At 45.5% G+C, this 19,391-nt stretch overlaps 2 protein-coding genes across 2 annotated transcripts; both read left to right on the top strand.

Annotated features, from left to right (window-relative positions):
* Window positions 1-280: 280 nt before the first annotated feature.
* LOC142431565 (zinc finger protein 343-like) lies at window positions 281-12,042 on the top strand. The gene is made up of 6 exons (XM_075536584.1): window positions 281-463; window positions 6,601-6,849; window positions 7,042-7,097; window positions 8,048-8,174; window positions 10,944-10,997; window positions 11,914-12,042. The coding sequence occupies exons 2-5, from the start codon at window positions 6,660-6,662 to the stop codon at window positions 10,955-10,957; spliced, it is 387 nt and encodes a 128-aa protein (XP_075392699.1). The 5' UTR covers window positions 281-463; window positions 6,601-6,659; the 3' UTR covers window positions 10,958-10,997; window positions 11,914-12,042.
* On the top strand, window positions 11,018-15,667 carry LOC142431562 (uncharacterized). The gene has a single exon (XM_075536577.1). It carries the CDS (start codon window positions 11,838-11,840, stop codon window positions 13,653-13,655), a length of 1,818 nt encoding a protein of 605 aa, XP_075392692.1. The 5' UTR covers window positions 11,018-11,837; the 3' UTR covers window positions 13,656-15,667.
* Window positions 15,668-19,391: the final 3,724 nt, after the last annotated feature.

Consider the following 19,391-nt stretch of genomic DNA (forward strand, 5'->3'; position numbering starts at 1 on the left):
AGGGTTTTCTGAGTACAGTGGTGGAAATGCATCTGGTACAGGTGGAACTTCAGCGCCGGCGGGAACTTTGAACGGAGGGCTGTTAATGTGGGCGGACCGTAGACGGAGGGGAGGGTTGGCGCCTGCGGGATCTCCATGCAAGAGCGGCGAAGACATGAATTTCGAACTTTCCTTTTTAGTCATCCAAGAAATCAGCTCACCCTAGCTGAAGAAGACCTGAAATGCCACTTCCGGTAGCCTTGCCCTTCAGAAACGCAACCGGAAGCGCCTGCGACGGTGCCTTCTTGTTGCCGCACCGGAACCGGAAGCTGTCCTCGGAAATGTTTCCACACGCTGCTTCCGGGTGACCCTTCGGAGGCGAACCAGCTGAACCGGCATTGTACTAGGCAGTGCTGGTGGGGTCCCGTCAACGGCCTGGTGGGTTTCGAGCGCAGGCAGATCCAGAGGCGAAGAATCCGGAAAGGTGTGGGTGTCGTGGGGTCGCATTCACGAGAAAGGGCGCGACTCGGGGGGGGGGGGCATTGTGATGGAACACAGTCTTGATTCCTGAAGACGCCAGGCGCGACTCGGACCGGCCACTCCTGCTTTTGAACGGTCGCCCGAGGGCGCTGGCAGATTTGGGAAGGGGGAGGCGAGGCTGGGGGCGGCCGTGTGGACGCTCGGGGGGCGCGTCCTCGCAGGGAGGCCGGTGAGCGAGCGAGCTTTAGCCGGGTTGGGGTGGGGGCGGTGATGGGGGTGGGTTGGGCAACGAGACCTGCGACTCCAACGAGACAGGTCTCCAACGAGACCTGTGACATCCAGGTATTTCTTAAGTGAGACACGCCTGCAGGGGAGGCGGGCCGGAGACCACCGTGCCTCCCTACTGCTCTGCCACGGTGCCGCTCCAGTCAGCAGAGATGGTCGCAGCTTACTCGTCAAAGGCTTTGAAGGGCTCTCATCTCAGCCACTCTTCCGTGTTTCTTGGGCCAGGTTTCTGGTGAGGGCATTTGGTGCAGTCCTGTGGTTTTGATGGACGGAGCGAGAGGTAGCCTGCTGTTCATCAAATGGTGGAGATGATGTAGCGTGAGTGGACCCTAGCGCCCTAGAAACTGAAATGTTACAGCCCCGCCCTTGCTGTAAAATTCCTTTGAAACTTAGTAAGTTTGAGCAAATAAATCCATCTAGGGATGGGAGGGCGTTTGGAAGCGCAATGAATCCTGAGGCGTTAGGGAGTATAAGACCTAAGGATGTCCCATGCTCTGTGAGCCTTGCCTTCTCTGTCTCCTAGTGAAGACTGCCTATTAACAAAACCGTGTTGAGCATTACCTGGCGGGTGGTAAAACTTGCTGGCTTTTCATTGAATTGTTGACACCGTTTGGGAGGTTGTAGATCCTGTTGTTCCTGTGTAAAGCGCTTGGAGAAATAAACTGAGAATTTTGGGACTCCAACAGGTCTGTGTCTTTGGCTGAAACAGCGGTGGGCATCCTGGACCTTATACGTCAGCAACTTATTCACCCCTGCACAGCTGTTCAGCTCTTCCCATGTCTGTGTGTGTTTCAGTGGGTCATGTTCACGATGCAGCCAAGTTGGGAGTTTGGAAATCAGTATCTGGTGTAGTTGCCATAGGCACAGTTCCTTTATTCTCAGTTTGAATCCCTGGATAATGCTGAAATGCCATTTTAGATGTATTCTCTCTCCCGGGAGTGGATTTCAACTCCTAGTGACCCTGAAAGATGTGTAAGTAAGTACTGCTCTGTGAGTTTCCAAAACTGTAACTATTTACCGGAGTAGAAAGCTTAGTCTCTTTCAGCTTAGTCTCTTGCAGTGGTCATGAATAGCCTGTGCATATATCTTAAATTACTGTATATACTCGAGTATAAGCCAAGTCCACCGCCCCCCCCCCCCGCTCCACCCCCCCTCAGCACATTTTTAATACAGCTTTTGTGGTAAAATTAGGTATCTCGGCTGATATTCGGGTCGGCTTATACTCGAGTATATATGGTAATCATACTTGGCCTTTTAAAATGAGGGAGTTTCTGATCTGGAAACTACCGAAGCTTGGGTGTTATAGTTCTCCAGAGTTACTTTATGATGTCACATTGTCCTGCTCCGGTGAGTCCCCTTGAGACACTGATTTCTCCTTATACTGTGTGCTTCCTTGTTGTGCCCAGAGGAGATCAATTAGCCAGTGGCCAACGGGCAGCCAGAGCCTAATTCTCCCTTGACACAGAGTGCTTAAAGAAGGGAGTTTTTGTACTGTGGAATAAACAAGGCACAAGAGCAGGTGGCGTCATACTATATTGGGAAAATAATGGGAACTTGTACAAGTACAATGGGGCTTACACACAACATCAGCAATTTCAAAACTGCATCGATCAGCAGGTACAGAAATTACAGTAGTTACAAAGTGGCCACACTTGATTCAATACAAAATAGCTACACTCGGGCTAATTAACATGGTATGGTTACATTGACAAAATTGTTGGAGCCAGATGGATGAGTCGAACAGTCCTGAAAGGGGGAGTGAGGATTAAGGAAAAAAAGAGAGAAAGTATTGGGAGGGCAACAGTCTGATGGACCGAAGCACCAGAGTTTATTCTACACACTCCTTTTATCCATGCAGAAACAACCCGGGGTCAATTATCTCATTGTTAAGCAAGCACATTTGACACACTTAGCAACTCTTATCTTCTGCCAAGCCAGATATCCTTGAGAAAATTAAACCACCTGTTTTTCGCAGACCTTGCATACTTTCTTGTCCTTGTTCTTAACAGTCTGTTCAAAACATAAAGTCACAGAAGAAATCAGCAAACACTGACACATAGGTCATGAGACTTCTCAACCGTTTCAAGGCAGAGTCTTAATGGCCTTCAACACAAAATGGCTTCACTGAGCCATTATGGTTACATTGTGGTGGGTTACTACATCCAGAATGAAATTAATCCTCGCAGCCATATTTCCTTAATATGCTGTATGCAACATGGATGTGTTATCCAGGATCAGAGCCTAATGTAACCCTGTTGGTGGAGGCGTGGCTAAGGATACAAATCCCACAGTTTTGGATGGAGATTGCTTTGTTGCATTTTTGAGTCCTGGAGGGAGTTCAGATCTTCTTAGCATATCAAGGTATCTTTGGTTTGTTTATTAGCCGAATGCAAGGAGCTCTTGCAGCTGCTGGGTAAATTCTCAGCTAGTCCCAGTAAGTCTGTGGTTTCCAACTCCCTGCCCCTCCAAAGGACAGAGATGGGGTGGGTTTCAGAATAGACTAAGAGGCAGGGTAGGTTCAGGGGCCATGCCAGGTGGTAGTGGAACAGGAGCAACATGGGAATCATGGAAGCTCTGGATCGTCTGGGCTTTGGTTGGTGGGGTGGGGTGGGGTGGAAGTGGGCATGATGTTGAACTGAGATCCCTGAGGGACTGTCGGCATTTTATCAGATGTAGATTTTGTGGAGGAGTCTTTCAGGTCAATGTGTAAAGTGCTTGACTGCTAACCAAAATGTTGGCCTTGGAACCTGTAAGGGACAGTGTCACACTGCCCGAGAGGGTTGCGGTGAGTCTCGATTGCTGTAGCCTTCTTCACCTGTGGTTCTGGAATATGAGGAAGTTTATTGTAGGGTTAGGTCACATCAGTGGAATTACCTGGTTTAAAATGAAGGCCCGCTGAAGAAGTGATCTGGACAGTGTGCACTGTGACTGCTTTCAGTGTACATGATTCTCTTTTTGGCCAGTTCTTTGAGTCATCCTCTTCCAAATATTCTGTGAGGGAAAGAAATAGGAATCTACTTATGTAAAGATTTATATAAGTTTCCAGTGGGAACTCAAAGCCTACCTTTGGTTATCTAGTATCTAGTCAGATTAAGCCTCTGGCATAGCCCCTCCAGCCACGAGCTTGAGTCTGGAACAGCATTCCGATCAACCAGTGACCATTGTAGTCTTGATGCTTGTTACTTGATAGTTGACCACCCTAAAGACCCAACCTGAATTTGTCCTAGGTGCAAGTATCATTTACTTTGTTCCATAACAAAAATTTCTTCCCTGGCTTTTTAACTATTGTTTTTTTTGGGGGGGAGGGGGTCTTTTCTTTCTGACTCATTATTTGTATTTTTATCTTTATATTATTGTTATCTTATCCTAATCACTTCATTTCAATTTTGTTTTTTATTGTTTCTGTAGGGCTTCTCAGTATGTGAAACCCAAAAGCAGTGGATGCATAGAAAACAGCTGACACAGGGTTTATAGGGGACATGGGGGCGGGACTAGGTGTAAACAAGAAGGGGGGGCGGCACTAGAATTGATGGTGATTACACAACTAATTTTAAAGGCCATTTAACCCTGGGATGTGGGAGAGGTTCTAAAATTGATTGTGGTGATGATTGTACAATTCTTCTTGGTCTGATTGAAAGTTTGAGCTATTAAATTGTATGATGTATGTATTAGGTGCCAATACAAGTGCTTTAAAAAAAAGTAACTACCTCCCCCACCCCCAAAGCAAACAAACAAAAGATGTACAAGTTCCAAACCCTTGTCTAAGGTCATTGTGAGCTAGAATCTACTTGGTGACATTGAACTTTTCTGTTTTGAGGGTGATGGTAAATAGAAGCAAATAGCTGTTTGGAAAATCATGTCAATGTCTTGGTTTCCCTTGGTAGAGTGATTTACTTCTGTGGACTCAATGGTGTTTGTCTTGGTACCAGTTCCTCCTGGCTCTTCCTGTCAAGACACATTTTGTTCCCTAGCAGTACCTTGACAAGGCAGGTGACTGCATTCGGTTGGGCTAAGCCATTAGCGATCACAGGATCTGTTTTCTTCCCTGTTTGACGGAAGGTCCAGATTGCTCTTCCCACCAAGGAAAATGTCCTTTTAAGAAAGAGCAACCTAGGCCAGGTCTTTCTTTTAAATACCATATATACTCATGTATAAGCCGAGTTTTTCAGCACCAAAAAATGTGCTGAAAAACTGGGTTTCAGCTTATACACGGGTCAGTGGTACCCCAGCGAGGTGTAACATCTTGCGGGTTATTGCCGTTCCTCCGCTGTTCATTCAAAGCTCCGCTGACACTGCAGGGCTTTGAATGTTTACTCACATCTAACCAATCAGAGCCGTCCTATGACGTGGACAGCTCCAATTCACAGAAACACCCGTAGTGATTCACTTACGCCGGCAGCTGAACTGGTAAGGATGTGCCTGAGGCTGTGCTCCGTCTCTCCCCTCTGGTCTCTGTGCTAATTCACATCCTGCATTTCCCACCCTAGGCTTATACTCAAGTCAATCAGATTTTCGGGTGTCCCAGGTAATAATTAGGTACCTCAACTTATACTCGGGTTGGCTTATATTCTAGTATATACGGTAGGTACCCTTAATGTTTCCATTTCTTTCTTTTTCTTTCTGATTACTTCAAATTACTAGACTGGAGACTTTTCACCATAAGTGGGAAGATTGACAGGACTACCCCACCCCCATATAACTAAATGAGCATTTGTCTTCCATGTTCCTTCTGTGTAAACAAGGTTGTCCCAGGTAATGAGTTTGCTGTTGTCGCTTTTCCCTATATATTCTGAGATGCTACATCAAAATGTATATCCAGGTAGTGTACAGACAATTAATTCCTGCTCATTCCTGATATCCGGAAGATGTTCTTTGTTCTTTCAAAGTAACTTCCAGGGAAGAAATGATTGCATAGAAATCAGTTTGTTACTTCTGATAGTGCTTGAAGATTCTGGTGGTTTTGTGCCTGTTTGGTGATGTATGATTCCGGTTGTTGTTACCAAAAGGAACAGGTTCTCCATGGTTCTCAGTAATCTTATGATGGACGACCCAGGCAGTGCACACAATTAGACTCAACTACTTTTTGAAAGGTGGGTAGTTCAAACCCTCACAGAAGTCTAGGAAGGTAAGCCTAGGCTTCAGGTACTGAGAGATCTCAGACTTGAAAATTTTTGGAGAGCTTCTTGCTCACATCTTAAATTAGAATTGACTCCAGGGGTTAATACCAGCAAGGAGGTGGACTGAAATGATGTTCTGGGTAGTACATCTGAGATAATTCTGCAGGTGGCTTTGCCTTCTAAAACTACCCTCCTATACCAACTGAGTGGAGGACTGTGGCAGGATCGTGTGACATACACAAGGTTACACTGGTAGTTATCTTTGTAGAAGTCCTAGTGACTAGGATTGGCTTACTTCAAACCTCCAAAAGTCTCCAAGTAGTGGGACTTGAGGAGTTGAATACAAGTGGAACTTCGGGCCTAGTGAGACAGAGGCTCATTTGTTTGTGACCTGACTCGTCTGTTGGGCATTTCAAAGGCATTGAGCTATATTCTGTGTTCTCTGCAGCTCAGGTCGCAGAAGCTGATCTGGGACCTGGCAGTGGAACCTGAGCTGTAGGGACGTATGGGCACAGTCAAGTTTGGCAGGTAAAAAGAAAGCATGTCAGGGAACAGATTTGAAGGCTTGTAGATTAGAAATGAATCAAGGTGGAAACTCCAGAGCCACTTCCTAACCCCAGTGTCTGTGAATGATAGCTGAGGGTGAGGGTGAGAAGACGGGCTTGCTGCTGAAGAGGCCAGCGTGTAGAGCACACACAAAGAACCCTACAGCTGCAGCTTTCTCCCCCCACCCCCTCAGGTCTTGGATCCTTGGAAAACAAGGTGCTTTTCTCAGGTGTTAAGAAGCCACCCCAGGCAATGGACATCCATCAGGAAAGGAAATTGATTCCAAGTGGTCCTGTCCAGCCATTTTTGACATCATCAAGGCCTGTACATTGTGTGGTCCATTCTGTCCAGGAAGAGCAGACGTTGGAGAAGATTTTATCTTCAAAGAACAGAGAAAGTGTGGAAGCCATGAAGAAACACACTCAGAGATACAAGGGCAAAGGTGAGAGTCGTGGAGGGTCTGCAGAAGGAAACAGAGGGGCCAAAGCTACAGTTTCGGGTTCAATGTCCTGGTGGCCCCAGCTGAGTCAAATGACTAGTTCCTTGTAGGCCAACCTAGAGATGCCCCTGTGGGAGCATGGTGGGTGGTGTCCAGTCTCACAGCTAGTGTTTTTTGTTGTTGTTTTTCTTGTAGGTTTGTCTTCTAAGTCTACCGACTGGCTCCCAGAGAAGGAGAAGCCCCAAATCCTGGTGAGTTGGAACGACCTCTATTGTGCTTATGTGCCCTTGAGTCAGCTCCAACCCACTGAGACCCTGTGGGAACCAGATGGACATACTCCCAGCATTGCAACATCCTCTCAATTGTTAAGTTTGATCCTAATATTGCAACCATTTAAACGGCCTGTCTTGTCTGGAGCTTTAAAAATTCTTAACATTACTCCTCAGAAGCTCCTCTGTCACTCCCAAGTTGCTGTGTAGTTGAAGTTTCTTTCCATGTTCCTGAAATCCTCACCGTTTCCTAATACCCGGCGAAGGTCCCACTTCCAGGATGCCTTCCATTCTTTCTGGCCCATCCGATATGCTCCGTGCTTGGATCCCTGCGTCATGAATCCTGAAACGCACTTACTTTATGACTGCCTGATGTCTTTAGGAAGAAGGGTTATTGATCGGGTTGTTAAGCACAAGGTCAGCAGTTCGAATTCACCAGTGGTTGTGGGGGGGGGGAAATAGGAGGTTTTCCAGGGGCTGAGGTGTGAAGAGAATGCTTTGAAAATGATGATGGCGGCATATGTGCAAATGTGCTTGACACACTGGATGAATGTATGGATTGTGATAAGAGATGTAAGAGCCGCCAATAAAAGTATTTTAAAAATAAATAAAAAGTAAAAAGTTTAAAATATATATATGAGGCTTTCTAGAGTTCCATAAGGATTTGCAGTCTTGGGAATCCCCAGGGGCTGTAATAGGCTCTGAGTGCCAGTCAATTCGACGGCAATGAGTTTTGGTTTTCTGATGTTGTAAGATTTGTTCAAAAATGAATTCTCTGTGACCTCACACATTCTAGCCCCAGGTTTGTGCATCGCTGTGTTCTCTGAAAGGCTCGGGTGAGCTCCTTTAGATGCCGGTCCTCCAGACCCAGGTCTTAAACTCATTGTACTGGGGAAGCTGATGTGGGTTCCGTGTTCACTGATTCCTCTTAGGAACCTGTTACACTGGAGGACGTCATCATCATCTTCACAAAGGCAGAGTGGAAGGGACTGAGCTCCGAGCAGAAGGATCTGTACAAAGAGGTGATGCTGGAGATTTACGGGAATCTGTTCTCATTGGGTGAGGATGTGCCTCTCTTCATTCCCTCCTTTAATCCTTCGGTATTTACTGATCATCTACCTCTACCTGTGCCACTGAAGCCCTCAGGGGTTAGTTGAAAGGTTGCAGGATTAAAGCCCTCAGCTGCTTTATGGGTAGAAATTCTGGGAATCTTCTTAAGATTTGCAGCCAGAGACTCGCTGTGGGGACATTTTCCCATGTCTTACAGGAGTGCTGGGGGCACAGTCTATTTTTGTGTCTTTTAAGTTTAGGGTCCAAAGGGTTTCTAAAAAGAGCAAGTCACTGTACTAAGCCACCACAATTAACCCTAATGTAACCATGATGTGTAGTGGTCAATTTAGATGTAGTACCATATGGTACTAATTACCCTGAGGGTAGCCATGTTGTACTGACCCAAGTATGGCCATTTTGCAACTACTTTAATGCCTCTTGTAACTGCTGTTACCTGTAACTGCTGACCCGTTGTCATTTATTTTTTAAATTGCTTATGGGTCTAAGCCCCCTGTTCCAAGGTCCTCTCTTCTCTATCCAGTGTGTTGCCACCTGCCCCCTATGTGATGTTTATTCCATAGCATAAAATCATCCCATTTTAACACTCAGGGTCTTGAGAGAATTAGGCTCTAGCTGGCAAATAAAGGCTACTGGCTTTAATTAAATTTGCATGTGGGTTAATTGATCTCTTCCCGGCACACCATCACAATGCAGGTTAATTATACTCAAGCTATAGCTGTTCAATTAGGATATGTTGCAAAGTTTTTTCAGGGCTGTTAAGAAATGTCTGAAGCGCGTGCCATTTGCTGTAAGCGTTAAACTAAAGGAGCTCCTTTACAGCTCTGGCTCACCAAATCCTGCTGCCCATCCCCATTTAAGGGCCCAGCCTCTTGCCGCAAATCCCTGGACTGTATTTGCTCTGTGGGCTGAGAAGTCCACCGCTGTCTGTCCTGTTGAGACTCCTGTTTGTGTTGCTGTTGATGCTGCTCTTCCTCCCGACTGACGTCACCGCTGTCCTCTGGGTCAAGGAGGGTCACTTCCCAGGAGCAGCTCAACTCCTGGCTCCTGTTGGTAGTAAGATTCCCCATCAGCTTCTGAGAGCTCATCTTCTGTGCAGCAGGAGGGCAATCACAGTGAATCCAGCTAACCAGCACTCACCACTGAATCCTTTCAGTAATTCACCTCACTCGCTGTTATGCAGACCCTTCGGGAGGGGGTCCTTTGATGGGGGTACATTATTAGGGCTGGAAGAGTCACTGAAAGAGTTTGTTGCCCTGCGGAAGTCTATCCTGTTCAGAGTTCTATTCAACTTCTTGGTTGCATATGTGACTGCCTTCCAAGGATGCATCTACAGTGTTGCTGTTTTTGATGTTTTTAATTATAAAAGCCTCTTCCTGTTTTGGATTTCTTCTGACATGTCAGTTATTCCTCTCGCTGGTCTCCCATGTCATCTTGAGCGTTCTTCAGATTGCTTGTTTCTTTTTTCTGCTTCTTTTCTAGCTACTTCATCAAGATTTGTCATCTTGAAGCTCCTTAAGCCTTCCACTGACTCAGTTCTCTTTCTCTGTCGTTTGTGTGACCTAGTTCTGAAATCGTCTTCATCTTCTGTTTTATTTGCTGTTTTAAGGAGGTTTCTCTCTTTGATTTTTCTTTCGTTCTTGTAGGATTTACTTAAGGTCTTCTGAAGGTTTTGTCCTCTGGATCTCATTTTCATCTTTCCTTTGTCATTCCAGAAACTGGCTTATTCGTCTTTTTTATGGAACTGTTGAAGGAGCCCAAACATCAGTCTTCTGAATTCCTAATGAGGTAGTTCCATTAGAAAGCTTCCTCAGAAAGACTTTCTAGTCAGTAATTAGATCAATCATTTGTCTAACTTCCTCTGTCTTGTTGCTCCTGTGAACTGGCGTGGTCCTTAGTTTCGGGGGTGTTGTGGTGGTGACATATTTGTATATGATGGAGCTAGGTACTCATTACCTCACTGCTGGCGGATGTCATCGAGAATGTGAGCGTGTACACAGTTCTGTGCTCCTGCGGCACCGCTGAGAATGGGTTTGGCTGGTGTTGGCCATGTCTTTTGATAGTCTGGTGTTCCATGAGGACTAAGGTCCTTAACCCACCTGGTGGGGCTGCAGGAGATACAAGGTCGCTGGTCTGTGTGTTGCTTGTTCCTTTCCCCCGAACCTCAGGGTTCCAAAATGCTCCTCTCATCACACCTCCTTGATCAGAAATGGGCTGGGCAACATGGCTGCCTAGTTCTCTGTCAGCAGGGCACTGTCTATGTGAGGGCGACAAGTGAGTTTGGTTTTCTCTTTGTCACATGTTCCCGGGGAGGCTGACAGTGCAGGTTGGTGACTCAAAGCCTCGCAGGGGCAGCGCTGGACAGCTTGGGCACTGCGCTTCCTGCAGGAATAGAGCCCATCAAGCCCTGTGGGTCAAGCAATAGGAACTAAATCAACAGAAAAGCAACCCGATAGAACAGTTTCCTTTCTGTAATCCAGATATTGGCCTTGAATTCCAATGGACGTGATGCTCACTCATTTGGTGTGGTGAGCACTGTAGGGCTTTGTTTCTGGTAGGTACCAGATAGTTTTGTAGAGATGAAAGAGAACAGGAAGTAAGGATAATGCTAATACGCCGACGCCCACTTGGCTGCCCTTCAAATACACAGAGATAAAGTACGAGCAATGACCCTTTCATATCAGAGGACTTCAAAGAGTTTATTGCAGCGTAACAGATACCATATATAAACTTCATTTCCTAACCTAAGTCCTCCCTTAGGGAAGCCCTATTAGCAGCCGGTTAATTCATCCCTAAACCGAGAATCTTGGACTGGTAAGTGTGTCAATGTCTTTTTTTTTTTACCAAATTAACTGACGGGAATTTTTTAATTTAGTTGGAAAGAGGTCAGTGAGAACTGTGAGGGTGAAGCCGAATGGTTTTCCTTCGATGTAATTGTTACTAGGGTTGAGCCGCTTACAACTCAGAGCAGCCAGATGTAGAGCATAAGGAACCTGCTCGATCCTGCACAGTGGATGTTTGGTCAAAATAGGTCTTATTCACTGAGAGGACTCAGCAGGAGCATTGTCTTGGTGAAGAAGCGTTCTCTGGTGAGGCGTTGTAGGCAGTTTTCTCCTAAAGCTTTCCCTGCCTGGGTCTAAAGCAGATGTTAATACTCTTGGGCCTTCCAGAGAGAAAACCTAGGAAATGACGTGAGTATGCCACACACAATGCAGTCAAGATGGTTGAGATTTGGAGTTACACTCCACCCAGTAGAAGAACTCAATGAAGTCCCTAATGCAAGCCGCCACACCATCCCCCCTCGGTGCGACTGGTGGCTATCAAGTGCCAGTCACTGAGTGTCACCAGGCTCTTGGGGATTTCAATAGAAAGTACACTTGATGAGATTGGAGAATGAAAGCATTGTTGAGAAAGAAGTTGTCGGTCTGTAGGTTCGTTTCCAGGGTGGCCTATGATCATTGTTACTTGCTGTCAGGTGAATTCAGACCCACGGTGAATGACCACACACACACAGCCGAGGCCCGCTCCATTTAATTTTCTAAACTGTGTCCTCTTGAAATCAGAGGGCTTGGCCTGCTTTCAGGACCAGGAAGCTTACAGCTAGTGATTTTCCCAAATCTATTTGTCCCACCCAGGGACTCCCACAGGCAGGCTATGTGTCATGCGGGAAGTCTTGACTGTCCAGACACGCCGACTCATGGCTGTTCTAATGAAAACTTTCTCTCCACAGCAGAAACAAAGCAAGAAAACTTCCCCTATTCCTCCTGCCTTTTACATTTCCCTTGTCAGCAAGTCCTCAGCCAACATCTGCTCCAGGTGTGCCAAGGCTTGGTTACTAAACATCACTTCCATCTCGAGGGTGCCAGCCCAGGGCCTCAGAAGCGACCAGAGCAGCAAGATTGTGGTCAGAGCTGCTGGAGGGAAAACACTGAGAGTCAGGAGAGAGACGTCACCCCTAAAGGCTTGCGTGTGAGGACAGTGGGCAGAGAGACTTCCTGCAGCGCCACCCACAGACAGACAGCAGGACCTAGAGAAGGCCACATAGGGGGAGGTAAGGAGCTCAGCTCATCCCCAAGAACTTCGTCAGTGCAAACAGAGAGAGTCTTGAAGGAACTGGAGACGTCAAGGTTTGGAGCAGTCAACCACGGAGACTACAGACCCGATTGTGCTCATAAGTCAGAAGGGGGCACACACCGAAGATCCCTCCTGCAGGAGAAGCCCCATGTGTGCAGTGAGTGTGGACAAGGTTTTAGCTGTAAGTCACTTCTCGGACACCAGAGGACACACTCCAGGGAAAAGCCATGTGTGTGCAATGAGTGTGGGGAAGTTGGTAGCCAGAAGTCAGCTTTTCTTAATCACCAGAGGATACACTCTGGGGAAAAGCCACATAAGTGCCAAGAGTGTGAGCGAGCTTTTAAATGGAGGTCAGACCTCATTAGTCACCTGAAAATCCACACTGGAGAAAGACCACATGCGTGCAAGGAGTGCGGGCGAGCCTTTAAGTGGAGGTCAGTTCTCGTTAGACACCACAAAACACACACTGGAGAAAAGCCCCATGTGTGCAAGGAGTGCGGGCGAGCCTTCAAATGGAAGTCAGATCTCATTAATCACCTGAAAATCCACACGGAAGAAAAACCGCATGTGTGCAAGGAGTGCGGGCGAGCCTTTAAGTGGAGGTCAATTCTCGTTAGACACCACAAAACACACACTGGAGAAAAGCCATATGTGTGCAAGGAGTGTGGGCGAGCCTTTATTTGGAAGTCAGAGCTTAGCATGCACCAGAAAAGACACACTGGGGAAAAGCCCCATGTGTGCAAAGAGTGTGGGCGAGCCTTTCTTCAGAAGTCAGGTCTTCTTAAACATGAGAAAACGCACATTAAGGAGAAGCCACATGTTTGCCAGGAGTGTGGGCGAGCCTTCAGGGATAATGCAGATCTACTCAAACACCAAAGAGTACACTCCGGTGGCAAGCCGTATATGTGCCAAGAGTGTGGGCGGGGTTATTTCTGCATGTCAGTTCTCCGTGCCCACCAGAGAATACACTCTGGTGAGAATCTACATGTGTGCAAGGAGTGTGGGCGCGCCTTTGTTTGGCTGTCGTTGCTCATCTCACACCAGAGGGCCCACTCGGGGGAAAAGCCCTACGTCTGCCAGCAGTGCGGGCAGGCGTTTAGCCACAAGTCAACTCTCTCTGTACACCAGCGGAGACACTCGGGGGAAAAACCACATGTGTGCCAGCAGTGTGGGCGAGCCTTCTTATTGAAGTCAGGACTCCTTGAGCATGAGAAGACACACACTGGGGAGAAGCCACATGTGTGCCAGGACTGTGGGTTATCCTTTAGCCAGAAGAGAAAGCTAATCCAACACCAGAGAACGCACTCTAGTGATAAGCCATATGTGTGCCTGGAGTGTAGACAGGCCTTTCGCTGGAAGTCAGAGCTCCTCTTACACCAGAGGAAGCACACGGGGTGAGGAAGCCGTGGGGATTCAAGCGATGCGAACCTCGTGTGCCCTTAGGCCATGCTCTGAGGAAAAGCCATCTGTGTGCAAGGAGTGTGGGTGTGCTTTCCTGTGATGCCGCAGATTATCAAGCACCAGAATGACACTGAGGACAGACCAGATGTGTGCAGGTTGTGCTGGCCAGGTACAGCGCATCAGACCTTAGAAAAGCCCCTTGGGAAAGTCATCATGTATGAAAGGAATGTGGGCGAAACTTTAAGCCAAGGTCAAACTGGGTGACCACGATAGGCGACACGCTGGTGTAAAGCCACATGTGTGCAAGGAGTGTGCGGAGCTTTTGTTGGGAACTCGCAGCGTATCATCAACCAGAGGGTCTGCGCTGGTGACACGGCACATGTGTGCTCCCAGATGGCGTCACTTGTGGTACATTCTCGGCAAGCTCTGATCCTGTTAATGGGCCACAAATCCTTCACTTGCGTGTAGTTTTGACCTGTCATTTGGTGGAAATCACAAAGCGTGGCTCGACGAGTCCTATGAGGCCAGTCAGTATCCAGAAATACCCATACAAATGCACAGAAGGAAAAAATGTCCTGAATATAGTTTTAAAATGCCCGCAGCAGCCTTTCCCTAACATTGGGTTTGTGCCCAGAGCAGGGGAGCGAAAGAATTCCAGTCCTAAGTAGAACAGAGAAGGGGCGTGAGCAGTTTATTGTTTGAGCGCCACCCACAGAGAGAAACAGGTGGTTTAATGACATTCCCATGTTATTTCCTATCTTAATGTTTGCGTATATTTCTTTAACAGTCTGAAGCACACAGTCCATGCATGTGAGCAATAAGTCTTAAAGTACGTGTTGAGTACCTTGGACTTGGCTTTGACTGATAACCACCCAAGCAGTAACAGAAGGAAACACCGTCCGGTCTTGTCCCCTCCTCACAATTGTTCTTTGTTGGGCCCATGGTTGCAGCCACTGTTTCCATCTCTGTTGTCACGGGTCCTCCCCTTTCATGTACCTCCGCTCTGTACCATGCCTGATGTCCTCCACACACTGGTGTTTCCTAACAACATATCCACAGCGCAGGAGATGGAATCTGACGTCCCTTGCCTCTGATAAGCATTCTGCCTATACTTCTTCCAAGATATTCGTGCAGTCTTTTGGCCATCCATGGTCTTGTTACGAAAATAGCAGCCCACAAAAATCCCTAAAATGAATTATATCATCCAATATGTGAACATGTACTTTTCATCGCTTACCCATTATCATTCCTACATTAAGCAGGAAAGCTAAAGGGGTCAATGTAACTAACTCCAAGAGGGCTAATGTAGGATTTAATATTCCACTGTCTGTTTGAACCCTGGGGAAACAGGTAAAACATACACTGATAAATAGAAGAGCTCCCTCTGTGAAATTGATTATGGGAATTTCAAGAATGCCATCATGCATATAACCCGCATCACTACATTAACCAGCAACTTCCAGGAACTCAAGCGGGAGCCAGAAGAATATGCACAACAGGGCAAACATTGCTGGCGATGTGTGCTTGAATTCAGTCCTGTGCCAGTGTCGGTCTTCTCTCTAAATGTGCTAATGCTGAAACAGGTGTATTGGTACCTTCAACTATTTAAAAAATAGAATCAATTTCTCTCTTTGGTTGATCAGTATTTGCTTTCTGATAATGTGCTGTGTTGTTGAAGACATTTATTATTCAATTTTCTTCATAATTTGACCCTTTTATCACTATGTAATATGTATGTTTATCTCCTAACAGGTTTTTTATTAAAACCTGCTTTGTCTCATACTGAGATTTGCACCCCAAATGTCTTTTGATTATGATATATATGTTAGTATTTTATCCATCCTTTCCCATTCAACCTATTTGTTTGCTTGGGTCTACGGAATGTCTCAGGAAAATTGTATATAGTCAAATGATGTATTTCTAATACTCTGTTTCCCTTGGAGCATCTAGTTCATTTACATCTATTGCAACTATTAATGAGGAGTGATTTTTGCTGTTAAAAATAAAGAACTGTGGTTCAAAATGTCCTTGTCCTTTTCCATTTACTGTTGTTGCTTTTGTGTATTGATGACTTATTCTTTTTGTGTGTATGTTGTGTTAGGCTGGATCCTGTACAGAACAAAGCTAGTGAGACTTGTATATATGTGTATGTAGAAAGAAGCTATAACAAGAAATGGCTCACACAGTTGAAGAAGTGGGTTCATCCAGATTGGATGGAGTTAAGTGTAAGCTGAAGGCCTCCCCTGATTCCTGAAGCTTCAGGCCCTAATGGAGAGGAGATAGGAAGATGAATCAGTAAGTCCACAGAAAGGTGGGTGATGAGCTCACTGAATGTGAGATCAGCAGAATGAATCCAAGTCAGCAGTCCCCTGACGGCTTCTGGGGTCAGCTGGCGATGTGATCAGTCAGTTGTATTAGGGGCATGATCCCAATCAAGCAGTAAGAGTCATCTAGCTCCCATACACTGTCAGTTTACAGTAAGACTAGGTCATAACAAGTAAAAGCTCCCTCAAGTCTATCAAGGCTATGACCAGATTAAGGAAATCTATTCTGACCACCTACCTCTTGTCTGAATTTGGTGTCCTTTGGTGACTTGTGTGTTTGTGGGCTGCTCAACGCTATGTCACTGGTATATCAAATCCTATCAGTCACCCCAAGTGAACAGGTTTCAGCAGAGCTGACAGACTAGGAATGGACAAAGTCTAAATCTGGGAACGTTAGTGGACAAAAATGAAATGGAAAGCACGAATGTGAATGAATATCTTAGAAGTCAGTAAGGTGAAATGGAATGGTATTGGTCATCTGGAATCATCCATCCATATGATTTCCTTTGCCAATAATGACATTGAAGGGGAATGGGGTCACATTGTGAGTCAAAAAGAGACCTCAGAAGATGTGTCCTGAAGTACAATGCTGTGTTAAAAGATATATCCACAGACCAGAACATCCTACCTTACTACTATCATTGATGCATCAACCACTAGTCTGTGGATGAAGACATTGACTAATTCGATGCCTTCACTCTGAAATTGCTGAAGCATGCGATCAGGATGCATGGACAGTCATACGTAATTGGAATGTAATAATGGGAAACATGGAAGGAACAGTCTGTATTAGGCTGGGGTGACTGGAGAAAAATATTCCAAATGACACTCAAATATGGGTAAAGAACAGTTATATCAAGAAGTAATTATATATCAAGAAAACATCCAAGCCCAGTCCAACTCAGCCTCATAGGTCTGATACTAATTAGTAAGCCCCGCTACAGATGCACACAGTCAAATTCAGTGATGCACAATTCAGGAAGATCATAGGCTTTGTGTTAGTCCAGGTTGACTAGAGAAACAAATTTATGGAGACACTCATATGTGTATAAAAAAAGAACTTTATATACAAGAGCAATTGAATATTGAGAAAACATCCCAGATCAAGTCCATCAGTCCGATATTAGCCCATATGTTCAATACTAATCTATAAATTCCTCTTCAGACTCACGCAACACATGCAACGATGCTGAATGCAGGAAGAACGCAGGCCAGTGGATGTAAAGTCTTGTAGATCCAGTGGTGGTAGAAGCATCTCAGCGCTGGTGTGGGTCTCCACATGTCTCCTCCAGCTCCAGGGCTCTGACAGCATCAATGTATCTCCATCAGGCTTGTCAATAATGTCTTGCAGAGAGTGAACATGTGTCCCACCTCCAGCAAGCTATTTATCTCCATAGTGCCTCCAAATGAGGTCATCAAGCTGCAACCTGATTGGCAGGCTAAACTTTATCCCTTCACTCTTAATAGTCTCAAATTGACAACAGATTATGCAACTATCACAGACCCTTTGGTGCAAAGTTGCCTAGACTCAAGGTCAGTGGAAATAACTCGGCTCCGACAGCTGTTGGGGTCAGCCAGCAGCAAAGGTGGAGTCAGACAGAAGTTAACCTGGGCCTCTTTATGAGAAGGCTACTCCCACAAGGGGCCACCATCAGGCTGTGACCTGATTGGCAGGTTGAATATCACCCATACATTTTTTAAAATATTTTCAAGTTGACATAAAATTATGGAACCACCACAAGTTGATGGAAAAATATGACATGGTGATAGAAATGGAGGTGGTGATGACATGGTAGAATTTTGGAAGAACAATGACATCTTTATAGCAAATACCTCCTTTCAACAAGGAGTAACTGTACACATGGAAATAAAATTTATTGTATTTTGAGAAGAGGTGATGGAGAAGCTCAATATCAGTGAAGACAAGCCAGGGGTTATATGGTGTAACTGATCATCAATTGCTCAGACGTAAATTCAGGTTGAAGCTGAAGAATATTTTAAAAGTCCAATAGAGCCAAAATTTGAGTTGATTGTATCCCACCTCAATTTTGGGAGCATGTCATGATCAGACTTGATGCATTGAACCATAGGAGAGAAGACCTGATGAACTGTGTGATGACATCAAAAACATCATACATGACACACAAAAATATCATTCAAGAAAGAAAGGGAAAGTCAGGGGGGATATCAGAAGACACTCAAACCTTCTCTTAAATATAGCGCTGCTAAGAAAAATGGAGAAATAATGGAGTTGAAGAGCTGAACTTATATTTTCAAAAGTCAACTGGAAAAGGCAAAGGAAAATATCACAATGAAGCTTGCAACGGCCTAGAGTTAGAAAACGAATCATGAGGAACATGCTCAGCTTATCTTCGAAAGAAAAAATTTTAAAACTTCCCATTGCAATATTGAAAAATTCTATGGGAAAATTATTGAATCATATAGGAGGCATCAGACAAAGATGGAAATAACAAGCACGGTAAGTGTAAACGAAAAAGTAGTCTACATCCAAACATTGCAAGAGGCAGCGCGTGACCAGGAACCAATGCTAGTGAAGGTAGAAGCCCATGGGCACTGAAAACATTAGACCAAAAGAAGGTGCCAGGAATTTCTAGAATAGCAAAGTATCAACCAACTAATAAGATGGAATCACTTGTCTATCCAAATCTGTGTAGAAGACAGGTACATGACCAAGTGACTGGAAGAGATCCATATTTATGGGAAGAATGCACAAAGTGTGGAATAATTTGATCGATGGTACATGCAAGTAAATTTTGCTAACGACCCTTCTACAAGAGTTGCAGCCAGACAGAGGCAAAGAATTGCCACAAATTCAGGCTGGGTTCAGAAGAGAACATAAAATGTGAATGTTGATGCCTTATGAGCAAAAAGCAGAGGATACGAGGAAGACATCTCCTTGTGTTTTATTTACTATGCAAAGGCATTTGAGAAACTATGAACAACCTTGAGAAGAATGGGAATCGTAGAACACTTAATTTTCATCATGGGGAACCTGAATATGGATCAGGAGACAATTGTAGGAACCAAACAAGGGAATACCGCCTGGTTGAAAATCAAGCAAGGTGTGCACCTGGGTTGTGTCTTCTCACCATACTTAATGTGTATGATGGGAAAACAAGCAGCGGCTCTGGATTATATGAAGAAGAATACAGCATCAGAATTGGAGAAAGGCTTTGTTCCTCCCCTTCCTATCATGTTCACAGCCCTAGCTCATCCCCTTCCTGTTACTCCTATGCCCATGTACATCCCCTTCCTATGATGTGTATGCCTATTCTACTGCCCCTTCCTGTGACATGTGGTTACCTGCAATTATGACCCCCTAAGTAGATATAATCCTTGGTTAGCAATAAATGGGGTCCTCAAGCCTCCTGCTGGGTCCCTGCCCCAC

This window comes from Tenrec ecaudatus, chromosome 18 (genome assembly GCF_050624435.1).
Source record: "Tenrec ecaudatus isolate mTenEca1 chromosome 18, mTenEca1.hap1, whole genome shotgun sequence".
NCBI classification, from domain to species: domain Eukaryota; kingdom Metazoa; phylum Chordata; class Mammalia; order Afrosoricida; family Tenrecidae; genus Tenrec; species Tenrec ecaudatus.

Excerpts from the sequence above, each read along its gene's own strand:
- LOC142431562 (XM_075536577.1), top strand. The coding sequence starts at position 11,838 with ATGTGTCATGCGGGAAGTCTTGACTGTCCAGACACGCCGACTCATGGC.
- LOC142431565 (XM_075536584.1), top strand. The coding sequence starts at position 6,660 with ATGGACATCCATCAGGAAAGGAAATTGATTCCAAGTGGTCCTGTCCAG. Across the intron at positions 6,850-7,041 it reads TCAGAGATACAAGGGCAAAG|GTTTGTCTTCTAAGTCTACC; the intron begins GTGAGAGTCGTG and ends TTTTTCTTGTAG. Across the intron at positions 7,098-8,047 it reads AGGAGAAGCCCCAAATCCTG|GAACCTGTTACACTGGAGGA; the intron begins GTGAGTTGGAAC and ends GATTCCTCTTAG.